The following is a 27,986-nucleotide window of genomic DNA, read 5'->3' on the forward strand; positions in this document are numbered from 1 at the left end:
GCTCAGGGCCGGTTCCCTTTTCCCGAGCCCCGGTTCCCCCGGTTTGCTCAGGGCCGGTTCCCTTTGCCGAGCTCAGGCCCGGGGGTCCGCACGCAGCGCGGCCCGCAGTTGTTCCTCCGGGCCGCAGGGGGCGCTGCGGGAGGGGCGGCGCTGGGCCGGGCGGGCGGTGCCGCCGCCGTGTTTACAGCGCCCGCCGTGCCCGCCCCGCCGCTGCTGCCCCTCGGCCCGGCCCGGCCCCGCGGCCGCTCCTCCGCTCTCCGCGTCAATGCGGCGCCGCCGCCCCGCGGCCTGGCCCGGCCATGGACACCAGCGACTTGTTCACCAGCTGCAAGAAGGGCGACGTGAGCCGCGTGCGGTGAGCCGGGCCGGGGAGCGGGTCCCTCGCACCCGCCGCTGCTTTAACCGCCCGGGTCACCGGGGCGAGCGGGGCCGGGCCTGTCGGGGCGGCGCGGCCTCGCCGCGACGCGTTCACCTGGAGCTCGTCCCGGGCCTCCCCAGGGCTGCTGTCACAGCGTCGGGGCTCCCCAGGGGAGAGTTTGTTTCTCGTACAGAAATGCCGCTTGTTTGCACCCCGAGGAGTGGGTGTGCAGCGGGGCTTTGCCGGGGTGACTCGGTTCCGGCGAGGTGTGCCCGGTTCCGGCAGGTGTCTGAGTGTCAGACGGTCGCTGCGTGCTTCTGGGTGTGGATGCTGCCCGTGGGAAATGTCCTTACACAAGGCTCCTCTCCAGCTGCTCTTCTTTACCGTTGGAAGTGGTATTTGCCTTGGTAGGAAGCTGGATCCCTGGGACGCAATCGTCATGGAAATGTTTAGACACCTTGTGCTGTAGGCTGGGGGAGTATGTCTGAGAAATGTGGGGATACTAATACTTCATGTCAAGTTTCGTTGCTCATCTCAAAGCAGCACAGTTTAACTGCAGTGATTTTGGATCAGGAGGCAGATGGGCTTGTTTGCAGGGTGAATGCAGGGTTCAGCGTTTGCAACAAGCTTTTTCCCTGCATCTCCTGGTTTGAATCTAAAGTGTTCTTCACCCCTTTATCCTACTTGATTCTGCCATCTCTTAATGTGTGATATACTAGATAATCAAAGCAACCTCTGTTTCAAGGTGCTTGCTAGTGAAGGGTAAGTGTGCAGATAGATAAGGTCTGGGGAACATTGTTATTTGTTGTGATTGTGTTAGATTAAATTGCAGGTTTACTGCAGAAGGTGGGGTCTGGGGGATGGTCTTACAGAGGTTTAAGATGACCTGTACAGAAGTAATGGTGGAGAAATGGGAGTCTGAGGGTGCTGTCTGAGCAGGGAGACATAGTGGCTACATGGGACTGAGCAGAAAGGAGCTGAGTTGCTTGGTGTGTTGAATGTGTTCAGAGGAACCTGAAGTTTGAGACAACAAAGCTGAAGCGAGTGAAAGAGAGGACTCATGTGGTGGGTGATAAAAAACCAAAACTCAGGAGTCTTTTGTGAAGGCTGAGAGGGACTTTTACATCTGGTTGTTGCAGTACAGGCTCTAACAAGAGCCAGGCTGTGCAGGAGATTTGTCTGCAAGGCAAAGCCTGGCTTCTAGAGATGTCAGAGAGGGAGTGTTGGCAGCATTGGATCCAGCCTAAACATGCAGGACAAGGAAGTGGCAGGATTTAAGAGCAATCTGGAGTGACACTGATGTTGTTGCTTTAGTCAGGAAAAGCCATGAGCAGGAGCGGAGTCCAGCCTTGGCTTCATAAAATTGGCCATTTACTTGTAATCATCCAGGCTGGGAGCATTGCTGGGGAATGTGAAGGTACTGCAGAAGTACTCAGGCTTCTTTTGAGATTGCTGCCCTGTTAGAGATGCATTTGATTACCCTCTTTCCTCATGTGCACTGCTTAAAATTGAAGGGAGCTCCCAGGCCATGCTGTAGAGCACCATTCTTTGGGTTGAAGATTTGGCTGATGCCCCTTCAGCCACAGCTGACAGTTCCCCAAGTCCAGTGCAAGGTCCTGTCATACCTTTGGAAGTTACTCCATGAACTTGAAGTTACATCTTCTGAAAGAGAAGAACGTGACCGAGTGAGTAGCTGCATGAAGTTATAACTTTGCTCTCTCCCTTTTCTTCCAGATACCTTCTTGAACAGCGAGATGTGGAAATTAATGTCCGTGATAAGTGGGACAGTACACCCCTGTGAGTGCTGCAGCCTGGAGCACTGGCTGGGCGGGGGGTAGGGCCTCAGAGCTCCTTTACTGTCTCTGCATCAGCAGCCATGAGCACTGTTACAAAATGTCTCAGGTTCTGCTTTTTTGGAGCTTTGGCTATGTAGTTCTGCTTCTCTTGCCTGTGGGTGCTGTGCTAAATTGTGTTTTTGTTTCCCAGTTTGTCTGGGGCTTGCTGTAGTGATGCTGACAAGTGGGATTTTGTGGCCAAATTACCTGGATTAAGCACTCTGCTCTTGGCTGGATGAGACTTTTCCCCCACCAGAGTCTATGGCATTCTAGCATGTCTTTTTGGGTGAAAGCTTGGCCTGATCAAGTTCCAAGTGACTGTGGGATCACAGTCTGTCTGGCAGTAGGTAATGAGGAATCCCCCTGGAGGTGCTGAGGCATGTGCTGTGAGCTTGTTACTTCTCCACAATTCCAAAGGACATTTACACATCTGCATTATATTTAGAGTACAAAATATCTTCCCAAAGTAAAGGTAGACTAACATTTGGCTGCTGCAATGCATTTTGCAGGATTCTTCTAATTTGTAGGATAATTTGAGGTCCCTGTGAAAGAGAATCATGAAAGGCTTAGACTGTGAAAGAGAAAACAAAACTCGTTGTAGTAGAACTTCAGGGGGTGGATTTGCTGCACACCCAGTGTGGGTGCTGTTCCCTCCTTGGCATAGCGTGCAGCAGTCAGGCTGACAACAGAAGGAGCAAGGAGTGTTTTTGAGAATTCAGTGGACTGCTGAGTGCCCATGAAATGATCTCCATTAAAATGAGGATGGATTTGGCAGCTGGTGGTGCAGCAGAAGATGCTGAACCCAAACTGGGACCTTGAGATCTCCTTGCAGTGCCTGGGACTGCTGAGAACAGATCCTGCTTAGTCTGTTGCTGGCATCAGGCTTCTCTGCTATTTGGTAATGATTCCTCACTCCTATTAGGAGTTGTCTCCCAAGCTTCTCAGGGATGCTCAGTGCTGTGATCTGTGTGTGGTGATGTGCCAAAACACTGAATTTTGCTTCCTACTGCATCTCTAATTTTCTTTCTCTCCTTATTGTCAGGTATTACGCCTGTCTGTGTGGACATGAGGAGCTTGTACGTTATCTTCTGGCCAATGGTGAGCAAAAGTGTCCTCCTGATACGGGTCCAGTGTCTTTCTCTGGTCCGTTGGGATTGTATGTCCTTCTAGCTGTCCCTTGTGGAAACTTCTTCTGTTACAACCAACCATCTGATCAGTGATCTCAGGCTACAGAGGGAGCCCTGCACACACCTTCGTGATCTCTTTTGCACACCATTTGCTGCTTGAATTTGCTTCTTGAAATCGCTTAAAATTTCTTGATTTACTTGAAATCTTGAAAATGCAGAGAAAGGGAAGCTGTCTGTGGTGGCTCAAGGCATCATGACTTTCTGAAACCACAGCTGATGTTTTGTGAGGTTGCAGTGGTGTTGGGAATGTGCTAATCCAAGAGTTGTACTTCATAGGAAGAATTGTCTGTGTAAAACTTTCTTGTTCTCTACTGATAGCCTGGCTTTGTAAGCAGGACTTTAAAGGAATTTTGCTAGTCTCAAACAAAGTGAGACCAATTCTTCAGGCCAAGTGCCTGCCCGTTCAGTTCTCAGCACCCACATTCCCCAGGCACTGGTAGTGGCTTGCCAGAGGAACCAGAGTGCAGAGTCACATCTCAAAAGGTTTGGTTTTCTACTTCATTCCCAGCATCTTAATCAACCACTTGTGTAATTCTAAATAGGAAAATGCAAATGCCCTCCATTTCTAGCATGTTCTAACCTAAAGAGGTTATACAAAGCAGAAATGCTTTCTAGGAGGAGTTCTTAACAGTCCAAGAAATGATTGCACTCTTTGTTCAGTGAGGTTTGTCTTCCCAGAGCACTGCTGGAGCCATGCTGAGAGGCTTTTTGCACAGGTCAGTTAAAACAAGCCATGACTTCCCCAGGAAGGGATTTGTCTGTGGGAGAGCAGCTTTAGATTGTACACATGTGAGGGAAGCTCAGTTTTTGTCAACAGGCTCATCAGCAGAGGAGACCACAGTGAAGCATGTCAGCAGAGAGAAGTCATACTTGTTTAGTGACCATTTGGGGACACTGGAGAAGGCTCTAACTCTGCCTGCTGGCCTGTGGCTGTTTACAGGAGCAAAGTGTGAGGCGAACACTTTTGATGGGGAGCGTTGTTTGTACGGAGCTCTGAGCGACGCCATCCGCCGGCTGCTGAAGGAGTACAAACAGATCACAGCCAAGTGCATGAGGAGGGACTACTACGATGTGTTCCTGCAGAGGTAAGGACAGGAGCACGGGCAGAGCAGCCCATCAGCCTTCCTGAGCTCTTTCATGTTCCAGCTCTCTGTTCAGGGCAGCTTTGAAAGGCAGCTGATCAGTACCCCCTCTCATTCCTGGGCATGTAGAGCTTCCCAAGGGGTGTTCCTCTGTGCCCTAAGGGATGATCTCCAGGTGTGTGTGTGCATAGCCTCCAGTGAGTGTGGTACACACTCGAGTCGACAGAAAGCTGGTCTTTATAATGCAGAAGCTCTAAGCTGTCATCCTTGACTATCAAACCAAAATCTGATCACTAAAACCACATCAACAATTTAGGATAATATGTCAACTGAAATTAAGTTTCAGGCCTGAAGATACTATAGCTTGCAAGTTTAAATTTTCAACACTGATAAAATGTTTCTCATTTGTGAAACAGGGCACTTTAAGAAGCCTCAAACTGATTCACAGTGACATTGTCCAGTTGTTTATTTTTGGTTGTTATGATTTGTTAAGATACTTCTGAAAATTGCCTGTTCCACATTGTACTAGAGCTCAAGAGGCAGCCTAACTTGCTCAGGAGTAGAGGAATAGTTTCAAGCTTTTCTTCTTGCTGTTTCTCTACCTTGGTAACTCTGATGTTATTTCAGACTTGCTGGTTGTTTGGGTTTTTTTCTTTTCATTTCCCATTGGACTGACTTACAAATGTTAAAACCTTGGGGTTTTTTTATCTTTGAAACTGGAGTGCTAATAAGTCCTAGAAATATCTGACAATCTTCCCAGTACTACAGTGTCCTAATTCCTGAAGGTGTAGGAAAAGAGGGGAGGAAGGAAACTCATTTATCTGAGTAAAATCAGATTTTGTTCCAGGGAAGCAGAATTTTGCAGGGTGAATTTATTATTGCCCTAGTGACTGTGGCTCAGATGTGCAGGGTTGAGCATAGATGAAAGCTAAAATGTGCTGGTTTCTCCTTCTCATTCAAATAGACCTTGTGTTAAAATTGAAACAAAGGGCAACAGTTGGGGGCAGAAAAATAAAAACCTAATGCTTCTGTTTGGTTTGGGGCAAGACACTTAGAAGGAAGGGTGTGCTAATGGCAAGAGATTGAGATTGGCATTCAAGACTCTGACAAGATCTCTGTGTGTGACTCCACACCTTTCTGTGCACCAGTCCAGCTCTCTAGAAGGTGTATGATGCTTGATGTCCACCTGGTTTGACCTCTTGAGGATGTTTGTGAGGATATATATGGAAGGACTGATGGGCATTAGAAACACAAACACTGGTGATGGTTGCTGTAAACTCTAAAACGGGCAGTTTTGGTTTTTTCCTTTTGAAGAATGAAGGTATGGGCATGCAGGCATAAACAAGGCTTCATCTCTTATGTGGTAATTGCCTGTATTTCATGGCTGCCACATCCTTCCTTCTTCTGAGGGTGGGGGACATCAAGTCTTTTCCTATTTGTTGCATGGTTAAAGCATGCACAATGACAGTGCCCAGAGAGCAGGGTAGTTGCATCTTACTTTGTAGCAGGGTAATTATTTTTGAAAGTATGTAATTTGGCAGGGCTTTTTTTTGACATCTGACAATTTAAAAGCAGTATTAACTTTTGAAGATGTGCTTGGCAGCAACTAGTTCCACTTTAAAATCTGTTCCCGGTGTTCAGGTGTTCACCTAAGACAGGAAGATTTCATTCTGCAACCTCCCTGTTGCACTAACAAAACTTCTTTGAGTTATGGAAGGGAGTGAGACATCCCACTCCAGTATGTGAAGTACCAGCCCCGTGCTGGCCTTCCTGCTGGGCAGGAGACACTGCAATGCCCACGAGTATTTGCTCATTTAGCCCTAATTGTACCATGTTCCCCACTAGCATTACTCCATTCTTTCCTTTTTCATCCAGCAACGAGTTTCCCTTCTCTCTGTTCCTCACAGATTGCTGGAGCAGGGTTACCAGAGTGACATTGTTTTCATCGTCCATGGCAAATCCTTCTGTGCCCACCGCTGCATCCTCAGCGCTCGCAGCGCCTACTTTGCAGAGATGTTTGAGACCAAATGGAAGGGGAAAAACATGATAGTGTTGAAGCACCCACTGGTGAGCAAGGCTGTGCTTCCAGCTCTTTCCTTTCTTTTGCTGTTCCAGCTGGGTGAGGAAAGTGAGTTTCAGGGTTAACTTCCACAGTGAATAGCTCCCGGGGCTCAGAATGACCCTAGTTGAGGAGAGGGGCTTGTGGAGGCACTTTATGCAGTAAGATTGCATCTTTTTCAGATGACAAAAAGCTGCATACCTTCCCTTTGTTCCCTCTGTCATGGACTCAAACATATCTTAATTAATTGCAGTAGCATGTAGCTGTTACCATCTGCCAGCTGCATCACGACCCCTCTCTGGGATGAGTTGAGTCTGTCTAATTCCTGGTGGACAGGTGGTCTGTGGTGAAGACATCACCTCCATAATTGGCACTAATTGAGTCCCTTTTGTTGCCCTTCCAGCAAGAACTGAATAGACCATAAGTGCATTCCATCCATTAACCACCAATACTCTGGCACACATTTCTGTAACTTGACTCTGGCAGTGCAAATCCTCTTGTGACAAACATCATTCCAGTTTATCAGAACACTGCTCTCCTCTCTCTTTGTACAAGAACGTCTTTCCCCTGGAATTAGGAAGATATGGAAATGTTTATGATCAGTAAAAACCGGGATTTTGCAGAGCCTGTATTACAACCATGTCTCTTGAGTTCCTCCATTAGTCAGGTCCTGTCCCCTGAGGTACCTGAGGGATTAGTATCAGTTGAAACAGTAAGGAGCTGTGTAAGCCAGGTGGAGTGGCACCATTAGTTATGTGAGGAGCAAGGAAATAATGTGCAGTGTGTGAGTTCTTACTTAAAGGTTTTTTTTATTTGTTCAGGATCATGTTTCTAACTTATTGTTAAATCCGTGGTGATTTCAAATGTGATTTTCTCTTGTTTTATTTTAGATTAACCCAGCAGCCTTTGGAGCTCTTCTGCAGTATCTGTACACAGGTAAATGACCTTGCCCTCTGGTGTTTTTTTTACATGGCTGGTGGGCAGCTGTCTGTGCCTCTGCACTGAGTGGCACAGCCTTGCATTCAGCAGTGTTTGAGTGCTTGAGTTGCAAACAAATCCTCTCTGCTGGCAGAAAGGGAGAATGTGAGCAATCATCAGCTCTTCCAAGATGTTTGTACCTTTTGCCAGTTGTTGTCCTGCCAGTAATTATGCAGTCAATTAAAACCAAAATCAGCTTAGGTTGATTGGTTGGATGGATTTGGAGACTGTATTTTTGACTTAAGGAAGGAAAATCTGTCATCTGGTGTAACAGCCTTGTAAGGTGGTGAAAAGCCAATTTCCCATATAGGATGTTTTCAGTTTGGCAGACCTGAGCAATGTGTGCTGAATGCTTTGACTACTTTCTAGTATTTTTTTGAACAGAAGTTAATCCTAAACCTTCTATGAAAATACCCAGTGTTGTATTGTAGGCATGCTAAATGCTGAACTATCTCAGGCCAGGAGGTGGTGCCAGAAGTTAACATTGTCTTCAAGGCTCTTTTTTTCCAATACAGTGTGTTCAGAAATGTCTCTTGCCACATTTTCAGTGATTGTAAAAGATCCTGGGAAGAAAACTTGTGAGCCTAAAGTCTGTTCTTGCCCAAAGCCAGATATTCAATGGTGGCAGTCATGCCTGCTGCTGTGTTGTTGATTTTGATTTTCTGGGGGAATTAGACATGTTTTGTATAGCCTGTTTGGTCTTTGGACTCTTGAATGAAGCTATTAGGGTAAACCCTGGAGAGTGGAAATGTGAGTTAAATGCCAATCTGTTATTGATTTAAGTGATGGGTGGTGGTGGAATACCAAGTCTTAGCTTCTGGGACTGAGTTGTAAGTGGATGCTGAAAAGTGAGGCAGTGTATCTAATTACTAAATTTCTGTGCTATGAAGTCTTCCATCCCTATTTGTTGCCATTTTTGTGCCTAAATCCTGTGGATTAAGTGAGCTGACTGCATTTCTTCTTGACAGGTCGTCTGGATATTGATGTGGAATATGTCAGTGATTGCAAGAGGCTGGCCAAGCAGTGTCGGCTGCAGGACCTCATTGATGACTTGGAGACCAAATGTAAAAAAGTCTATGAATTTGGTAAGCATTTGACTTGCTGTTGTCTCTGCTGTGCCTGTGTGCCCTTCCAGGGAGAAACAGGAAAGTGTGATGGTGGATTTTCCATGGTGTTCTTGAGGCTTCTGGAAAATGATTCTGTTGTGGAATTTGCACATTTGCACGACAGTTTTCAGTCATGGCCTTTCTGTAGGGTAGCTGTAGTAGTTTCTGACACTTGCATGTTTATAATTTATATTGAATGCTTTCTTTATGGCAGAGCAGCCATGGCAGCAGGACTTTGCCATGGTTGCCAGACATTCAGCTGAGCATAGTGGAGTATATATTGGGAAGTGCCTTCGAACATGGAGCTTATTTAAATCCCCAGAAAGATAAAATATATACAGTTAATTTTCTGCATTTGTCTCAGCCCTAACCGAAGTAAAATATTTGATAATTGGCCCAAAATGGGTGCAGAGGGAGATAGAACTCTTTTTTTTAAAAGCAAAGAAGTATTTCTGAAAGCATGTCTATATTAGTAACACATGGATGTGCCAAGCCTTAAATGAAACAATCCTCTATTTTAGGACTTTTTGTTATCCAGAGCTTTTTTCATGAAGACCAGCAGTTGGGGTTTATCATTCATCTCCTCAGCTGAGGCTAATGCACACGTGAAGAACAATCAGAGCAGCACAAGCGGTGTTAGTCACGAAGCAGAAAAAATTACCAGATAACAAAACCTTCAGGCTGAAAGCTGCTGATTCTCATTCTGTGCGCTGAGTTAACTTCTTTACTTTAATCAAGTTAATTTTTTTCTGAGAAGATACTCCAGTCTGTAATTTAGAGTCAATAGCATCTTCTTCCCTGACCTAAGAGGCAGGGGTGTAGCTGTTCCACCTTTTCCTTTTGAATAGGAGTTGTGATTATTCAGCCTCCTGAAGTTGCAGGACATAATTGGTAGAATACATCTGGCTCAAGAAATTATTCATCTGCAAATCACATGGAAGATATTAGCCTGTGCAGGTGTCCCTTTCACATGTGCAGTTGTTTGGTGGTGCTGAGGTACAAGCATGGTACAGCTGTTCCCATGTAGACCAGGGTGCTAGTCCTTATAGAAGCTGTGTCACAGGTCTTACTTCTGCTGTGTAAACACAAATATAAACATGGACCTGAAGAGATTAGAAACGCATTTCTTGAGATCTACAAAAACTGTAAGGTATCAGTTTGTATGAAGTAAGTGACAGAAAAGGGGAGTGGTGAATGAATATAAAATAAAAGCTACTCAGAAATCAGGTAACAAAATTATTTTGTGTCATCTTTTGATATCAGAGTAATTCAATGAGATGCCAGGCATCTGATTTTTTTTTCTTTTTATCTTTTTCTCCCAGGGTCTAGCTGAGACATTCCATATTAATTAATTTGGTTAAAATTTCATATTATATTGTGGAAGGAAAAGAAGGTGCTTAAATCTGTGAACTGCAAAAAAGATGACTTCTTGGTGGGTTTTCAGATGGAAAATAATGAAGTTAAGTTTCAGATTAGTTGGAAGTTTTAGGTAAAAGCACCACTTGAAAATACAATGGCACTGGACAAATAATTTAACTTCTTTGTTCTTTGGGGAGGGACCAGTTTTTCAATTTTGAGGCCTGACAGAAGACTATCAATGGGTGGTTTAAAGCACTGATGGAAGTTCTACTCTTGGTTTTTATTTATGACAGGTTGGATTCAAACAAATAGAACAACTGTTAAAAGTTTGTTTCTTAAATCTCATGTGGAAGCCAGGAAAACTTGATTCTGCAGAAAGGCATATGTGTAAGATTTATTGAAGTTAAAAAATTGGAAAGATCTTGGATCACATCATGTCTGGCACTTGACAAAGTGTATCTGTTTCTTTGAGTGTTTTAGGAACCTCTGCCTGTTCCAAGTGCATGCTGTGGAATAGACATCTGATTCAGGTTTGCAGAGCAGGCTCATGTATTGCATCTGTATTATGAAGTTGAAACAAGAAAACAAGATGAACTAAAGCCTCTGCAGCCCCACTGGATAATTGCAGTGTCTGCAATCTCATTATCTAGAGTTAATCAGTATTTCAAGAGCACTTACTATCTTGGCATGCACAGACAGTAGTACAGGAAGAGGGTGACCCAGTGCCTTCTGTTGTGCACCTGAGATATATTTGGGTGTGAATGCTTGCCTATTTTCCCCTGTGTGTATATTGTGGCTATAAAAGGAAAAATTATTGCAGTGTTCCAAAGAGCTCAAACAATTTGTCCAGATTAAGCCATCATCCTTCCTGTAGAAGTGTTATGTATTAGAAAATAAATGTTCTGCAGTTACTTCAGCAAGTTTTAGGCCAAAAAGGGTGAGAGCAAGGTTTGAGATACCCTTGTAGCAAAGATGCTGCATATTCAGAATCTATGGTTATAGCTAATTATCCCATTGGGAAGAAGATGCACCTGATTGTGAACATTTTGAAGGTTTTGAGAGTGTAGTGTGGTTTATTTGTGGCTCTTATGTTTTGTGGTCCATTGGCTCAATTTAACCAGAAGACTGCAAAAAAGTATTGAGCAGGAAAACCAAGGCAGCTGATATACTAGTAGGTGATGTTCAGTGCTGTACAGCTGTGCTAGACTGGGAAGAAACCCAATCTGAATCTCAACCACAGTTTGGTTATTCCCTTTAGATCCTTGTGTTGTTTATGTTGCTTTTTTTCAGAACCCCCTGCATTCATATTTCTTGCATTCCTCTTTCATGGTCCCTGCTCCTTGCAGCTGGCAGCTTATTCCTGTTTCACAACTTTGTTTTTTGTTGTCTCTGTTAGGAAAGATTTTTGAGTGATACCAAATGCCGTGCCCTTGGATTTGAGATGGAGTGTCTGAATAGATTTGCTTCTCAGAAAAATCACTGTTCTTTTGTGTCACTGGGAAAGTGCACAGATGCTCTGTGGGTCCCAAGAGAAGGGCTCTTTGCCTTGACTACTGCTTGAAACTTGCTGAGTCCATTAGCACATAGAGAGCCTGACCTAGTGACTGTTACAATAAGTACTACAATATACAAATGTTTCTCTCTGCCATGAAGAATTTCTAATTGCAAAGTAAGAAATTTCCTTTGCTCATGCTGGTGTGTAAGTGATCAGGGCTTCTTGAGAAAATGCACTCAGTCTGGTTTGTGTTGGTGCCAGGCCTCCTCTTAGCTTATTTGCCCTGGCAGTCATCTATCTGAGGGTAGCATTTCGTGCTAAGAGGGTAGCCTGTCTCCTTGCTGGTGAGCTTGTGTGTAGCAATCATGGAACCCAATCATGGTACCTGACTATTTTGTACTGGCAGATTATCCTTCCCTTTCCAGCAGTCTCTCTGGGATATGCAGCCTATGGAGAGGCACAGCGGTGGCATATTTGAAGGGTGCAGCAGTGATGTGGAGGTGGGGGTGGAGATCTTGTTTTGTGGCACATCGTGGTCTTGTTTCGCCCACGACCCAGTGGAGTCATCTGATGGAGCTCATGTAATGCTGTGCAAAATGTCAGGAGAAATGAGGTCTCAAGGTGGCGTGATTCACCTGTGAGGGGTTTTAATGTGGTGAATCATACCTGTCAGAAATTCTTCTGAATGCTTTGGAGTTAACTCTGTGTCTCTCTGGCTCCCAACAGTATCTTAAGGCTTCCTCACCACAACTTTGCATTTTCCAGTGGTGCTCTATCTTTTTTCACATGCTTCCTTGTATGCCAGGGACTCTTGAATGTCTTATGTGCTCCAGTTCTTCCCCCAAACCTTGCTGGCCTGGTGACAAACCTCAGGTGATGGAGCAAGGTAGCCAAAACAAGGGAAGCTGTGCCAAGAGTGACATCGTATCATAGTGGGTCTGCTTTGGGCTGCCACTTGTTTGAAGTTAGGGTTGGCTTCTATGGGCTCCACAACTTTTGTCATAGCAAGACCACTAAAGTATGATCATGTATTTTACTTTCCCTTTAATGGGCTGTTTTATTGTGTAGGCTGATAAGACAAGATGGGAAGACACACTAGGTCTGAAAAAGGCAAATGAAATTGCTGTCTCTGAATGGTCTGTTTCAGCTTTTTGATGGTAGTGATGCTTAGGTCAGGCATGTGCAGGAGTCTGGGTACTTTGGCATCTTTGTGATTTAGGGATCCATAGATGGAGAGTAGAGGACAGACTCATACCTGCTGAACTTACTGGCTGAACAAGAATAAATCCCTGTGTTCCTTGCAGTGAAATCAGGATGGCACAGCTGAAGTGGGAGCCCGTGAAAGCATGTGACAGAGCAGAAAGGCATGGAAGCAGATTAGTTTTAAAAACTCTATGGCATGGGCTTTACCTTAGGTGACACTGTCAGCTCTAGGAGTAGTTGAGGAAGGCAGTGTGTGAGTGGCTTCTGCAGGGATCAGGGCAGCCTGATCCATGGTGCTTAACTATAATGGATGACATGGATTCCAGAGAGCAAGTTGGGCTTGAAATATGCTTGTGTCAACTTTGTTTCCCACCCACAGTTGATATTCTAGCATGAGGAATCAAGTGGAGGTTTGAGGAGAGACAACAATACATGCATCCCCTTCTAGCCCTGCTCACTGGCTGCACGGAGGGGTGCTGAATGTGTGTGTGCATAGAAGAATTGTGTGTGTTTTGCAGTAAAAGCTGAACAGCAATAATACTGGTTTTCCTGGCATGTCTTTTATCTAAATGGGAGAGAATGTTTGTAGAGGAATTCAGGAATCTCTCCTCTTTTGTTTTTTTGCTTCTTCCAGTCTCTTCCAAGCCAGGGACCTGTGTGAAAGTGCTGACGATTGAGCCCACAGGTAACTGCCGGCTGCAGGAAGATCTGGCTCTCCTGGCAGACTGCGCCCTGCCAGCTGAACTGCGGGTAGGGAGCACTTCTCCTCCTTGTGGGCTCTCTGGGGCTGGGATATCTGCTCACTTGTTCCAGTCATATCATTGCTATATAGACTTTAGTGCTGGCTTGTTTCCTGGTGCTCCAAATACTGAAAGGCTTTTATCACTTGGAAATGCTGTAAAATTGTGTAATGAGGCTGTCAGTGCTGGTCTTTCCCCTTGGATGTTTCCCCCAGCAGGGATCTTGGTAAATAAAACCCTTTCCATATGGTTGGTGGGGATTTCTCCATTGAATACAATGGGACAAGGCTCCCAGCTCTTCTCTTTGCCATCCTTCTTGAGAATTAGAAATGTTTTAGCAGCAGGCATTGGTACCCAAAGAGATACATAGGTGAAGGTTGGCTTGCTGGGCTTGCTTGCTAGGAACTGACACACTGCAATGGAGGGATGCTTCCAAACCCTGAAAATATTTCCAGCAGAAATGTGAGTCCCTCTGAAGAGAATTTAATTGACTGGCAGTAGATTTGCTTTTCCCAACTATGTCTTGTCCCTCAGAAATAGCCCCCAGGTTGATGATGACTCTGTTAAAATACCATCGTATCATTGGTTAGGATCACATGTGTGGATCTTCTCTCCCGTTTACAGAACAGGATAACTGTTCTTCATTCTCTCTGCATCAGGTGTTCTCTGTAATATCAGCAGATTCATTTTGGTCTCATATATGTCCTTTTTTTGTCCTCTTTTTTTATACCAACCACTGTATTTAATAATGTGGACTCATTTTAGGTGGCTGCTGTGCCCAGAGGTTGTATGACTGAGTGATACAGCAAAGTTTTGTTGCCTTTTCTCTTTCTGTCTCCTGCCAAATAGACCTCCCTTGTCTGCAGAGTGTGTGTGTGTGTGTGTGTACATGGATAAGTTTTCTTACCTTTATAAGCCAACATGTTTTGTGCTGGCTGTTTTCAGATATATTTCACTGTAGAGGGAGTTTTTTTCTCCATCAAGTTTCCAGTTCAGAAATCTTAACCTTCCTGTTCCAAGTAACTGTACATTTTTTGTGGCTTTCAGCATGCTTTTCTGCATGTTTGCAGGCTTTAAAGGGAGGTGATACTATGAGTAAGCTTCAGATTACCTCCCCAGGAGTTTAAAAAAAAGGATCACAGACCCCAAAAGAGTGAGATTTACATACATTTTAAGTCACTTCACAAATAAAAAGAATACTTCCTGATTGATTGCTTGTTTCCAGACCTTGATGGCATACTCCTGCTAAGTTGTTCTTCTAGAGTTAGAAACGCTTTCCTTCTTAATTCTTTCATGTAGAATAGGAGCTGTAAGGAAAGGAGGAAATTGGAGTAGTGTAATCATCTGACAGTGCTGTGAGTTGTGAGCTGTGGTGTTCTTGCTGTGTTCATAGATTGGAATGAAGGCAGCATTAAAGTTATTACAGCTGTACAAGTGGAGAGGCCATGAGCATGCATACCTGCTCACTAGGGAATTTGTGTGCCATGCACATGTGTGGGTGCTTTGTTTAAGCCTGAAAAATTGTAAAAGATTCCCATTTTTCTCTCTCTAGGTACTTTTTGTTTGTTCCTTTTTGTTTGTTTGCCATTTATATTTTACTTTAATGTTTTCAAATTGTTAAATTCTATGAATTTGGCATCTTTGTTCTGGGACAGAGGCATTGCACATCCTCATTCTTGCAGGGTTTGCTGCCATTCAAGGAATAGGATACAAACGATGTAACCTAAAATGTCAGGAACAAGTTAATAGTCACACACAGACATCTGTGTTTTGAAGAGAAGCATACATGATTTTTTTTCCAGCCTATGCAGAACAAAATAGGTATTTGTCTTCTGGATAAAAGCCAGCCTTTCCAGAATTTGGCAAGAAACATTTTGAGCTGCTACATGTCATGTAATGCCATATTATATGAAATGGGGATGTATTCAGCTTTCTCTATATTCTGTTTCAGTATAAACAAATAATTTACATGTAATATCTTTGATATGTGGATGATGTATGAAAGTTTGCGCATTTCGGTTTCATGGTTAGTGGTATCTTGCATGACTAACAATATAATGAATGTTTGATATCCAGTTACAGCTCATTATTATTTTCTAGACTGAGAACTATCTATTCTTTGAAATCTCAAACACATTTATAATTCTGGTACCTTGTTTCTCTTTCCTGTTTGTGCTTGAAAGCCTTTTTTTCCCAATGTTTCCTCTTACAAGTGTGGTTGTTGTCTCTGTTTTGTTTTAAAGTAGTAATGGCCAGGATTTTTCTGTCCACAACAGCTGCTTCCTCAGTTTGTTGCAATAAAATTTAGCAGTGACAGATTTTAGCAAAATACCATGAAAAGCCAGGCAACTGTAAAAAACCATGTGGCTTCCCACTGTCTGCCTGGTTCTCCTTGTAACTGTTTATCAGTTACCTTTTAACTGAGATCTTATGTTCCAAACCAAGATGAAATCAGACTTAAAGGATCAGAGTTTGCCATGAAATAAATACTGTTCTTTCCATCCATATTGACACATGGTATGGCTGCAAAAAAGAGACCATTTGCCACTTTGGAGGTAAAACTAGATTTTGTCATGCATAGGAAGAACAGTTTGAAACAAGTAGGTGGGTTCATCTTGTCTGTCTGCATCTGTGTACTGTGCTTGTCCAAGGCAGTGACTCCTGTGCTTTGCTTTGCCTGTTTGGCAGAGGCAGATGAACTGAAATATTTACAACATGTTTCCAATTTAGGGTTTTTTTTTTTTTGTATCCAATCCACTTGCATCTGGTTGTGAGCTGCTAATCTCTTTGATCACCAACCCCTGTATTTTGTGTTGTAATTTATTTACAATTTTCTTGCTGAGATAATCTAGCCAAGGTACAAATTGCTGCCACGGATTCGTTTTCTATGTTTTTGCCTCCAGCAACATTTCTATTTAAGCTCTAATAGGAAATTTGCAGCAGCAAAACTTGGTCTTCCATGTGTGATGGTGGAGAGTGAGAGTATTCAGAGTATTTCTATATGGTGATTGAGTTATTGTGAATGTGTTTGGACCTTGTAGGCTGGACTGTGTTGTGCTCCTCAGGCAGAATACTTGACTTTGGCAGCTGTGCTTTGCCTGGACAGAGGTCTGTGAAGGAGGTTGTATGAATAGGGGTGGTGGGAGGAATAAGCCAATTTTCTGCAGGAAGATCCTGAAAAGGAGACTAGATTCCTCAAGCATGACAAGGGAGGAGAGTAGAAGTAGTAAAGACTTGAAGAGGGAATAAAAGGGAAAATTCTGCAGAGCTACTTCATGCTGAATAGGAGAAACAAAGACATAAACCTGCTTTTGTAGTAGGAATTGAAAATAACCTTGTAAACCTGAGCAGCAGAGTGGGGACCAGGCAAGGCTAGAAGCAGGAAATTGAGCCCAGAGGAATTTATAATTCAGGAGACAAACTGAGACAAATAAAACTCCCATATCCATTCCAGAGGGATAGACTTTTTTTTACAGATTTACCTTTGGGCAATGAAAGGAGAGCAAAGAGAGGATGCACATAGGAGATGTGGCATTTATCTCAATTAAAATTCCTATGCCACAGAGTGGCATCTTGTCAAAGTTTGTTTCTAGGTTTGTTTTACCTGTGATGTGCCTGCAAATCTGTAGTCTTCAGATTTCTGTCAGAATTTGTAGGAGAGGACCTGGAAGCTGTGGGCATAGGGAGGGATAGAGCAGCAAGGCAAACAGAGCAGGCAGTTTCATCATGATACTGATGTTTGTAACATACTGCCACAGAGTGAGGCTGCAGATCCCCAGACCAAGGACCACAGACGAAAGCCTTGAGGTATGAGACACAGATAACAGTAAAATAGCAGCCTAGGGAATCTACAAATGGGACAATTTCATCTCGTTTTGATGAGGTGCTGCCCTTTGTGTTGCAGCTGTTGCCCTTTGTATTGCAGTATATGAAAAAAAGGTGATAGATCAGGTGGGCCACATTCCTTGAATTGCTGCATCTCTTCTGGAACAGGAGCTCCAGTGGAGCAGGACTGCAGGAGAGGGGTGCTATGGAGAGCCAGCATTACTGCAACAGCCTAGTGCATGATTTAAATCACTGGGCTTCTCCTGTGATTAGGAGTCAGAAGCTGCCAAGTGTTGCTGTGGACAAAGAGCCTGGTGGTTGGGTCCAGATTGCCATGGTCAGTGGTGGTGTGAGCTTTTGCCGGCTTGGTGCCTTGCCACATCCGAGAATGTGTTTTGTGAGAAACCTCACTGAGCCTGGCTGAGGGCTCCCACCCAGTGTGTTCCAGTCTGTGTCTTTGTTCAGCTCAGGAGGGAGGAGTCATCTGGCTCCTCAGTGGAGCTGGAAGCCCTGTTGGAGGCAGGTGGGTTGGAAATGGACAGTCTGCTGTTGTGAGTCCAATCTTTACTGTCAGCCCAGGGTTTTCCTGGGTGCAAACTTGGGATGTAATTTTCCTGGATGAGAGACAGCAGGGATAAACTGCTTATCCTAGGTACCTCAGGGACATGTTTATGGAAAGCAAGAACCAGGGGAAACTTTTGTTTCCAGAGATTGTTGTGGCCACATGACTGTGGATATAAACTTTCTTTTTTTTTTTTTTTCTTTTTTTTTCTTTTTTTTGCCATTGAATTACACTGTATATAGAATAAGGTGAAAGGGAAAATATTTGGAAGTGTCACTTTAAAATAACATAAGGCAAACAGGCTTTTTTTTTTTTTTTGGTGCGTGCTGTCATTGTTGGCATGTGGGATTGGGTGGAGGTGTGTTGTTAAAATAATTCCCTTGAGTATTAATACTGCAACAACACTATCTTTGGCTGCAAATCAAATCAAAAATCTGAAATGTGCTCTAGCAATGTTGGATTATTCAAGTAAAGCAATAATTGTAGCCAAACCATTTCAAACTGTTGTATACATGGATGTAATCTGTACTTTATTACATGTACCCAGTAAAAGGCTGGTTCTAAGCTTCAGTATGCTTATGATACCTACTGCATGAAGTAAACTTCACCTCCACCTGGTTATCTGCCTTGTTAGATGGCGGAGAAACACTTTCCAAAGGGTTATGGAGAGTGAGGAAATTACCATGGATGAAGGAGGCAGCTGTAACTTGTACCAGGAATATCTCTTAGAAGCTGTGCAAGTTCTTAATTTCCTGACATTGGAATCTGTGTTCAGAGCATCTCTGGTGCTCTGCACTGTGCTGAGGGAATAGAGGGATGGCATTTTCTGGGAAAACATAGGAGTCTGAACTTGGGACCCTGAGTGTGTCTAAAGGAGTGTTAAAGGAAGGGTTTTCTGGTGTCTCTTCCTAGGTTGGTTTTGGGGAGTTGCCATTTGACAGCACTGACAACTTCAACAGCTGTCCTGACGTGTGTTTCCGTGTGGAAGATTACAACTTCTTGTGCCATAAGGTATGTGCTTGTGCTTATTTCCTTCTCCTCCCTTTTTGCCATGAATCTAGTCTGCTTGTGTCCCCCACTCCTTCTGTGCTGGATATACTCTGCAGAAGTAGCATTGATTCAGCTGGAAAACTGCATTTAAAGCATTTAACAAAGTAGCAAAGCCTGCCTTTCTTGCAGAGGTGTGGAGATAAATTTATAAATTCAGCTGTGGCATTCACAGCTGCAAAATCTGCTGCTGCTGGCTTTTGAGTTCAGCATCTGGAGAGAGGAGTGTTTGATCTTCAGATGAACAGCAAGAATGAATTTTGAAATCCAACCTCAACTCAAGTGCCATGCTATTTTAGAATCTCTTGAGTTCACCGTTTGTGTTTGTGGTTCTGAGGGTAGGCATGGATAGAATAAGGTCTGGAAAAATATTGGAGATACAGCTTCAGAATGTAGGGAAAATCAAAGTTATGGAATCTGAACTTCTGAAATATCATTGAGCTGCTCTGACAGCTGGTTGGTGGTACCCTTTGGTTTGGTGCAGTGAGCAAGGTGTCAGTGTTTTGGTTTTTCATTCCTCTCCAGGCATTTTTCTGTGGTCGCAGTGATTATTTCAAAGCCCTCCTTGAAGATCATTTCAGTGAGAGTGAGGAGCTACAGACACAGCCCAGCATCCCTGTGGTGACTCTGCACAACATCTCAGAAGACATCTTCATCCGGGTCCTCTACTACATCTACAGTGATGATACAGAGGTGAGCCATTGGTCCTTCCTTCAGTGTGGTGAGCTCTGAGGTGTTTTCAGCAGTGTTTTTCTAAATCTGGAGCAGGGTGTGTGTGTATATTCTTAAATTTCACTGACCTACTCTGCTATTTCACTTTTGTCTCAGGAATCCACATACTGGGGTATGCAGTTCATCAGGCAGGGTTGTAGTTCATGTGCATGATGTTCAGGAAGCAAATCTGTAGTCTTTTATCCCACAATGAAAATCTGGAAATTAGGGTTGCTCTTTGGCTTTGCAGCTTTCCCTCTTGGGCTCTGTGGAAAGATAAGGGAAGCATCTGCCAGTAGATGGCAGATTGAACCCATTTGGAGATCTGGACAGGTTGAGATATTCTGCTCATTTACTCTTGGCAAATAACCTTACTCATAGCCTACTTTTCCATTTGTAGCAAGTCATTATTTCTACTGTTATTTATTACTGGAGTGAGCAAAGGTTCCACTGTGAGACCAGTGCCTTGCTCTGCTCAGTATTGCAGGCAGTAACAAAATAGCCCTAACCCACTTAGTTTTCAGCCTAATGGAAGATGCAGCAAATCCCAGTGTTTAATTAGCTTCCTGCTTTGGTTTTGTGGCAAATGCTTTCAGCAGGTCTCGCTGCAAGATCCCAGAACACATTCTGGCATCAGGGCAGTGACTGGAGATGCTGCTGCACCTGCCAGTGTCACTTCCCCCAAGCAGTGTTTGTGCTCTAGGTTAGGTGCCACATCCAGAGAGTGCACACAGCTGTGACCTTGTTTCTGCTGATCTGTTCACCTGTGGGTAGCAGTGAGGAGAGATGTGTTTGGCAGGCAGTAAGGGCTGCATTGCTGCTGGTGTGCCAGAGAGCTGATCCTTCACTTGCCTGCACTCTTCCCTCAGCCCCTTGCTGAAAGGGCAGGCAGAGAGGGAAAGAAGCTGCTTGAAGATCCTCCTGACCTTGTTCCCTTGCACTGCAGCCTGACCCTGTTGCTTTGCACTTGTCCAGTCTGCCTGCTCTCCTTGTGATGACTCACAGGAAGGATGTTTCCCAAGCAGCTATTCTTTTCCACGGGGTGCCTCAGCTGCTCTGTCTGGGCTTGGGTCAGGAGGACACACCAGCAACAATGTGTAGGAGTTAAAAGGATCTTACTCATATGTTTCATGTGTAGAATGGTGCATAGCTTGGGTTTCAAACCGAGCAGCCAAGATGTGAGCTTCTGCAGAGTGCACCTGTCATGAGAAACTACCAGAAAAAATGGTCAGGAAAACAGGAATATAGCTCAAGTTCCACATTTACATGTGGAGTGTTCTCCCTGGCCTGTGTTTCTCCAGCCAAGTATCAGCGCTCTCAATTCCATGTTTTTCTTTGCAAAGTATTTATGGTGTCTCTCTGCCATGCAGTAGTGACAGTGTTTGCAGTTATGGGGAAGAGTGTGTGCAGAGGACATAAAGGGTTCCAGGCACAAAGACAAGTTGCTGATCAGGATACTTGTGTAGGCTCAAGGGTAGTTCTTGAAGGAACATTTGCCAGGTCTGTCCTTGATGAAGCAGTTGGGATCTGCAGTCATCAATGCTACTGGCTCAAACACCTCCAACTCCTGAGGTTTCCACAGCTTATGAAGGGACAAAGCAGCACTTGATTAATAATCCCAGGGGCTTTATTACCTCCTGTGCATACATAGCCCCCGTGGCATGGCTCTCCTACATCTTGCATTCTTCTGCCCAGCTGCTGCAGGGTGTTACACAGCTGGGTCACTGCTGGGGGCTGTCTCTCCAAGCACAGGTGCAGACAGCTGTGGAGGAATAAAAAATCAGTTGTTTGCAGTTGTCAGAGTGAACAGTCACACATATAAGTGTGCACAGCAGTGTGTTTGCTGCTCAGTGGTTATCAGGAGAGTGGACCAGGCTGCACCGGTTATCATTCCTCCATCCAGACCAGTGTGGCTTTGTCTCTAAATGCAAGGGCCCTTGCCTCCTCCACAGCCAGGGCATGCAGTGTCCTGCAGATCCACTGTTACAATGGATGTGGGTAACTGAGCTCTTTGCAGCTCACATCAGGAGGAACAGAGAGAGACTCTAGTTCCAGGTTACTGACGCAGATGGCTGACAGAAATAGGATTTGCCCGGCCAAGAGGAAGAGTCTGAGTGAAGCTGGATGTGGTGTCTCCAACTTTGTCTACAGGTTTTTTTTATCCTCAGATCACTTCCAAGTACCCAAGAGGGAAATGGGAAGGTGGTTCTTTTGCTCAAGAGGCTTAAAACATTAAATGCCATTCACAACAGTTTTAATTTGTTGGTCCATTAATTTAGTCCATTCTGAATGCATGTTAGAGCTCCACTAGTATTTGATGTGCAGAATATGTTCTTACCCAATTGGGCCTCACCTACAGTTTGTGTTCAGTTTTCTGTCCTTGAGTGTACCCCCCATGCCAGGGAGGTCGTGCTGGTTCTTAAGAGAATTTTGCATATTTTTCACAAAATGCGTGTCCAGCAGTATAAAATGGGATGAAAAATGTGGGGACAAAGTTCTCTGTCCTGCCAGCCTCTTGTGTTTGTCTCTTGGAAGTATGTCTGGTAAAAGTGACCTGCCACTGTCACACTGAATATTTTTTAGCAGCCAGGTGCACTTGGATGTTTCGGCACTGCCCTGGGGTTAGCTGCTGCATGAGAAACTCCCTGCTGCACTTTAAATTCCTCTGTAGTAAACTCCCTGCTGCACTTTAAATTCCTCTGTAGTAACTGAGTGGGAGACGCAGGCTGAAAGACAGAGCTCCTGTCTCTCCATAGTCAGCACTTGCCCAGCAATGGGCCAAACAGCACATTAGTTTGTCAGTGGCAGGCAGCTTGCCTGGGCCTGGGCAGTAACTCCCCGTGCGCTGCAGCTGTCCCCAGAGAACGCCTATGACGTGCTGTGTGTGGCAGACATGTACCTGCTGCCCGGGCTCAAGCGCCTCTGTGGCCGGACCCTGGCGCAGATCCTCGACGAGGACAACATCATCAGCATCTGGAGGATTGCAAAACTGTTCCAGCTGACCCGACTGGAGGACCAGTGCACGGAGTACATGGCCAAGATCATCGAGAAGGTACTGAAACACTCCCCATGGCAGTGGCCAACTCTGCCCCTATATCTGAGCCGCAGAGACAACAGATTGAATGGTGTACTTTGGTCTGTAATTAATGGTTGTCCTCTCTGGATTGGTGTGCTTCCAGGAAATGAGCAGCAGTTAAGTAGCAAGGCACATGGTGAGTTAGGACAGAGGAGGAGTGTGGCAGTACCTGATGTCACCACAATAAGATTTTGGTCCCTGGCTAGCACATCCCTGTAGAATGTAGGGTGAACAAGTTGCCCAAAAAGCTTTGCAGCTACCAGGGGCAGGTGATTTTCACTGAACTTTCAGCCACTGCCCAAGTAGCCATGGTGTTGCCTGAATACACCAGCTGCAGCCTGGAGAAGCCAAAGGGGTGAGTAGGAGAGCTCTATGCAGGAAATGGTTTTCAGTGTTAGTTGGGGAAATTCTTCCTGGCATAATGCTCTAGATAGGAAAAATCAATGTGACCTCTAATCTCCTCCAGGATGACAAATCAAATAGTAGGGGTTTGCTCAGTGGATAATTTGCTGTCGAACAGCAAGAAGTAATGGATTTAACGCTGAAGTTTTCTTTATGGAGCTCAATTTAAGTGTTATCCTGAGTGCTTATAGCTTAGACTCAGGACTCGTGGAGAAAGTTGCCATGTAGAAAGGTAAACTGGAACCTATGAAGGGTTTTTGTGCTGAGACAGATCTTTATAAATGGCTTGTGCAGTTCACACGGGAATGTAACATTTTCACCTGCAGCTTGAAAGGTGTGTACTTATTTTTGGTGTGAGAAAACAACAAAGGAAATGGTTCTGGGCTGTTACTTTGTTCAATGTGTAGCTTGGGAATGACAGACATCCTCATGTACCCAGATTCTGGCTTCTGAAAAAGGATTTAAAAGATGTTGAATATCCCAAGTAATGACCAGGATAGGGCTTTGCTTGTGTGTTTCCCATTCTCTAGGCTTGAGTGGGAGTCCTTGAACCCAGCATTGGCAGGGTTTCTTCTTAAGGGTGTTGGCACAGACAGAGCCACCCCAGCTGATGTTCAGACATCAGTGGTTGCCAGCATCCTGTGGAGATGCACTGATGGCAGCAGGGAGAGATCTTGGCAGTGTGGTAGCAGATCAGAGCTCAGCAACCTGCTGTGCCCAGGCACAGTTCAGTAGCACAGACAGATGGAAGGTGCCTCTCACCCCTCAGCTCACCACACATTCCTGGGGAACCTGGCGCAGAATCATTCATGGGTGACCCTATTCTGTCAGGTTGAGTGCCGAGCAGAGCAGCTGCCTTGCTGGTGGTGATGGGCCTGAGTCAAGGGAGAATTGTAATTTGTGGCTCCCAGTTCTGAAATGGGCAAAGCACCCACTGGCTTCTGTGCTAGAAGACATTGCCCAAGTGTCTGGCAACATCTCCTGGTTCCTGCTGGGGAGCCTTTTTGGGAGGAATCTCATGTATGTGCATGTGCCTCAATACTGGAAGCAGGGATGCTTGGTTAGAGGGTGTTGCAGGGCAGTGCTAGAGGTGCAGATTACCTTCAGCTGAGACTGTTTATTGTTGAAGTATTAGTGTCTCCTTTGGATGGATGGCAGGATGCATCTCCAAGTGGTGTCTGCAGGAGGATTTGTGTCTCCATGTATCCTAGCTTTCCTTTCTTTTCTGTGGGATCCTTTAACAGTGCCTGAAACCATTATCCCAACCCTTTGCATCTCTTTATGTGTCCTCTTGTGTGGTTCTCTTGTGCTTCTGGTCCAGCTGGTGGAGTTGGAGGAGTTTGCAGCTGCTGTGAAGGAGAACGCAGAGGCCGTGGAGGAGCGGCAAGAGACTGACTCCATCCCTCTGGTCGATGACATCCGCTTCCACATCACCAGCAACGTGCAGACTTACAGTGCCATTGAGGAAGCCAACCAGAAACTTGAAGCTCTGGAAAACCTCCTGGCCAGTATAGGGCTGGAGTGCTGATGTGTGCAAACCCTGCCTGTCATATGCAGCCTGCACAGCCCTCACTGCGTTGGCTTGGAGTGCAAGAACATCTGAGTCTGAATGTCCCACTTCCCATTCTTTGTCCTCCTTCCCATCCACCTTCAGGCATGGTTTCTTTTTAATTTATTTGTGTCTGGACATTTGCATTTCTGGTTTGTGTTTGGTTTTACTTTGTTGTTTTTTTTTTGTTTCTCCTTTCAGAAGTAGCTCCCAAAGCTCAGCCTAAGTCAATAGCTGCTCCTTTGTACAATACACTGTGGAGAGGAGACTGTGAGCTGTTGGGAATGGTGAAGGAGCTGTTCTGGGGACTTCCTACTGCCTGGGGTTAGAACCCATCCCATTCTGTGGTTCAATACAACACACTTCTGACACTGGCTTATGCCAGCATATTTGTTGAATTACCAGCAGCAGAGGAAGAAAACTGGATTAAAGTCGTAATAAGTGTATGGGAAAGGAGGTCAGCACTGTCACTGTCAGCATTGTAAGACTGGCAGAACTGGGCAGTGCTTTCCTAACAGGACAGAGAGGTACTTGGCTATGTGGAAGGCACTGTCCTCATCTGCTGTTTAAGTACTTAGATGGAAAAAAAAAAAAAAAAAAAAAAACAACAAAAAAAGTGATTTCCAGGTCTTCCCTAGCTTTTCATTGCTTTGAAGTGCTCAGAGTTTAAAAGCTTTGCTTTCTGAACAAGCATCTTTGGGAATACAGTAGAGACCAGAATCCTTCCATTCTTAGAAAGCAGTAGCTTTCAATGCACAAAAGAAGGAAGAACAGCCCTTTTTAAGAGGAGATGGAAACACCTTCTTCTTGGAAACAGCACTTTTCCCTTTATTTTTGTCCACTGTGGTGGGGCAAGGCTGACTTGCTGGTGGGTCCAGGAAGAGGGTTCACTGGAAATCTTTTTCAAAAGGAAAGGGGCCTTTTGGGTCTGTCATGGGGCTGCTGTCCCACTCTGTGACCTTCTGGCTTTGCTCAGCCTTGAGCCTTGTAGCTTCATTGTTCTCCAGAAAATTCACTGTCTGTACTAATGAATGTTTTTGAATCTGTATTTTGCAGTAGGTCATGTTATCTCATGTTGTCTGCCTGGGTTCTTAATGAGGGTTATGGTGTTCCTTCTCCTTGGCACTAATCAGCAGATGATAACCCTGCATGACCTTGCCTTGCCAAATAGGCTGCCCTTGGAGCTGTCCATCTCTGGAATGATGTGTTGGAAGGGTCTCCAGGGTGCAAGCTGGCTGTACTTTCCATGCTGTGCTTTGGGAGGGAGGAGAGGCATTGAGTGAAGCACAGGCACTGGGCTGCTGTGACCACCTCATACAATCACTTTGGTCACTTCCTGAGGCAAGAGCTTGAATACACTGTGCCAGAGGTGCTTTGATTATGTGATGTGGGAACTGGGCGAGGATCCCCTGCAGCTTTGGGCTGTTGTTTTCTGTAATGGTGGGGGTGCCTCTTGTGGCTAAGGGGTTAGGAGATCTGGGGTTTGGCAGGGACTTGCTTCAGGTGTGGAGGTATTGGGAGGATGGGTTTTTCTTTGCTAATCTCACCAGATGAGAGACTGATACCCCACAGCAAGTGAGAGCTGCAGCCTCACTGCCTGTTCCTCTACTGCACTGAAGCTGTTGGCAGGTACATGGGCAGGCTCTAGGCACCACCTGCACTGGGCAGGCCACACTCAGTTGTGTGGAGGGGACTCTGAGCAAAGTCTGGGAAGCCAGACTTTGGCAAAATCATGTGTCAGGACTGAGTTGCACTTAGCAGAAGCTATGGATGGAGCTGGGGTGGGGGGAGCAGGGATGAGGTTCATTGATGTAATTGAACCCCAGATGCTTGTGCGCTTTGTCATCTGGGTTTAAGTGGTGTCTCTTGCAGATCAAGTCCCTTGGGCAGGGGATGGTGGTGGCAGGGCTATCAAGCAGCATGTGCTTCAGTTCTGTTTGAAAACCCTTGTGAAGAAGGGCAAGGAGTTGTTGTGGTTTGTTTCCTGCAGTCATATTAGGATGAGGATGGAACATGTATCCCTCCACAGGAGTGTGTTGCTGCTTGGAATCAGGAAGCAGCAGGTGTGTGCTTCTGTTTGGGACAGTAACATGGAGAGGAGCTGTGCATTTCTTCTGTGATTTGTGGAATGTACCTCCATGGCCACCTCTAAGCTCAGTGTGTCTTTGACAGGACCACCAAAGAGCCCAGCACAACTGATGAAGATATCCCCATGGACTCAGGGAGGGGGAAGGGCTATTGAGGAAGCTTTAATATGAAGTCCCATATATTTTGGAGAAAGAAGGGTGAAAGGAGAACTGCTTGTTTTCTTGCTGAGTGGAGTGTCAGGCTCATGAAAATCTGCTACAGAAACCAGCAGCTTAACTCCGTTCGTTCAGTTCCCCTATGTTTCTCCCCTGTATATGGCTGAAGATAACACTGAACATAAGCAGGATGTTTGGTTTATCATATCTCTTCTCCTCCTCCAGCAGAAATTCTGCTTCTGACATCTTAGCAGTTGGCTTTCCACAGCAGTGGTTGTGACAGCCCACGAGGCTTGCACAGAGCCACCAGAGAACAGGACGTGGCCTTTGCCTTCTGCTTGTACTGAGCGAGATGCAGAAGCAGGATTATCAAGGAATGTGCTAATGCTTTTCTCTGCAGATGCCTCAGCTGCTAAAGCAAATGGACACTGGCAGTGGGGAAAGCAGGAGGAAGGCAGAGGGGGAGCAGCAGTGCTGGGAAGCATTTTCCATATGGCTGCTCTTGAATAATTCCATTCCTGCGTCCTTAAGTGTGGAGCTAGTGAGGCTGCAGTTGTACATGTGGGAGAAAAGGTCAGCGTGGCCTTTTGATCTGCCTCCCCAGCAGTGCAAGTCCACGTGGGCTTCCAGGCAAATGCCTCATCTGTCTGTGTGCACTTAGTGGTCACATCTGTGAGGCCTGTCAGATTGTCCAATTACTCAGGATCCTTTAACTCCCCCCCATCCCTTTTGGCAAAATAGGGCTATCCAAAAGCATGCATAAGCAGATGGTCAGCATGCAGGCAAGCTCTCTAATTAAGATGAGCCAGGACAAAACTTAGATTTTAATTCATTTTATTCTTGCTGCAAATAATTTTATCACAAAATAAAAACCTTCTGATTTTTCTTCTGTTGCCAGCGTCCTTTCTGTGTTTTGTTGTCTCTGTCCTTTTTATTTACTACTACCCACTTGCTGAATCAAGAAGATTGTAAAATTTACTGGAGCGACGTTATATTTAAGAAGAAATGTGTAAGCACGTGTGCAGCAATAAAATAGTCTATTTCACTACATCTGCTCTGGCTGTGGTCTCTTTGTTACTGACTGACAACATCAGCATGGGTTTCGTTTTGAAAGGGCTTTGTGGGCTCATTCATCTTCCCTTACCCAGGCCAAGGACTGGCTCTGCACT

General features: G+C 45.1%; 1 protein-coding gene across 4 annotated transcripts; it reads left to right on the plus strand.

Moving 5' to 3' along the window:
• The first annotated feature begins 162 nt into the window (after window positions 1-162).
• On the plus strand, window positions 163-27,867 carry ABTB1 (ankyrin repeat and BTB domain containing 1). 4 transcript variants are annotated; one of them, XM_038149370.1, is made up of 12 exons: window positions 163-355; window positions 2,093-2,192; window positions 3,236-3,291; window positions 4,321-4,465; window positions 6,370-6,529; window positions 7,412-7,457; window positions 8,468-8,584; window positions 13,297-13,412; window positions 18,702-18,800; window positions 19,362-19,529; window positions 22,399-22,599; window positions 24,347-27,867. In XM_038149370.1, exons 2-12 carry the CDS (start codon window positions 2,113-2,115, stop codon window positions 24,551-24,553), a joined length of 1,395 nt encoding a protein of 464 aa, XP_038005298.1. In that variant the 5' UTR covers window positions 163-355; window positions 2,093-2,112; the 3' UTR covers window positions 24,554-27,867. The 4 variants fall into 4 exon arrangements, with proteins under 4 accessions (XP_038005298.1, XP_038005296.1, XP_038005297.1 ...); XM_038149368.1 differs by having other exon boundaries at window positions 164-355; window positions 2,093-2,155; XM_038149369.1 differs by lacking the exon at window positions 163-355 and adding an exon at window positions 365-765.
• Window positions 27,868-27,986: the final 119 nt, after the last annotated feature.

Source organism: Motacilla alba, chromosome 12, assembly GCF_015832195.1.
Source record: "Motacilla alba alba isolate MOTALB_02 chromosome 12, Motacilla_alba_V1.0_pri, whole genome shotgun sequence".
Taxonomy (NCBI): Eukaryota; Metazoa; Chordata; class Aves; order Passeriformes; family Motacillidae; genus Motacilla; species Motacilla alba.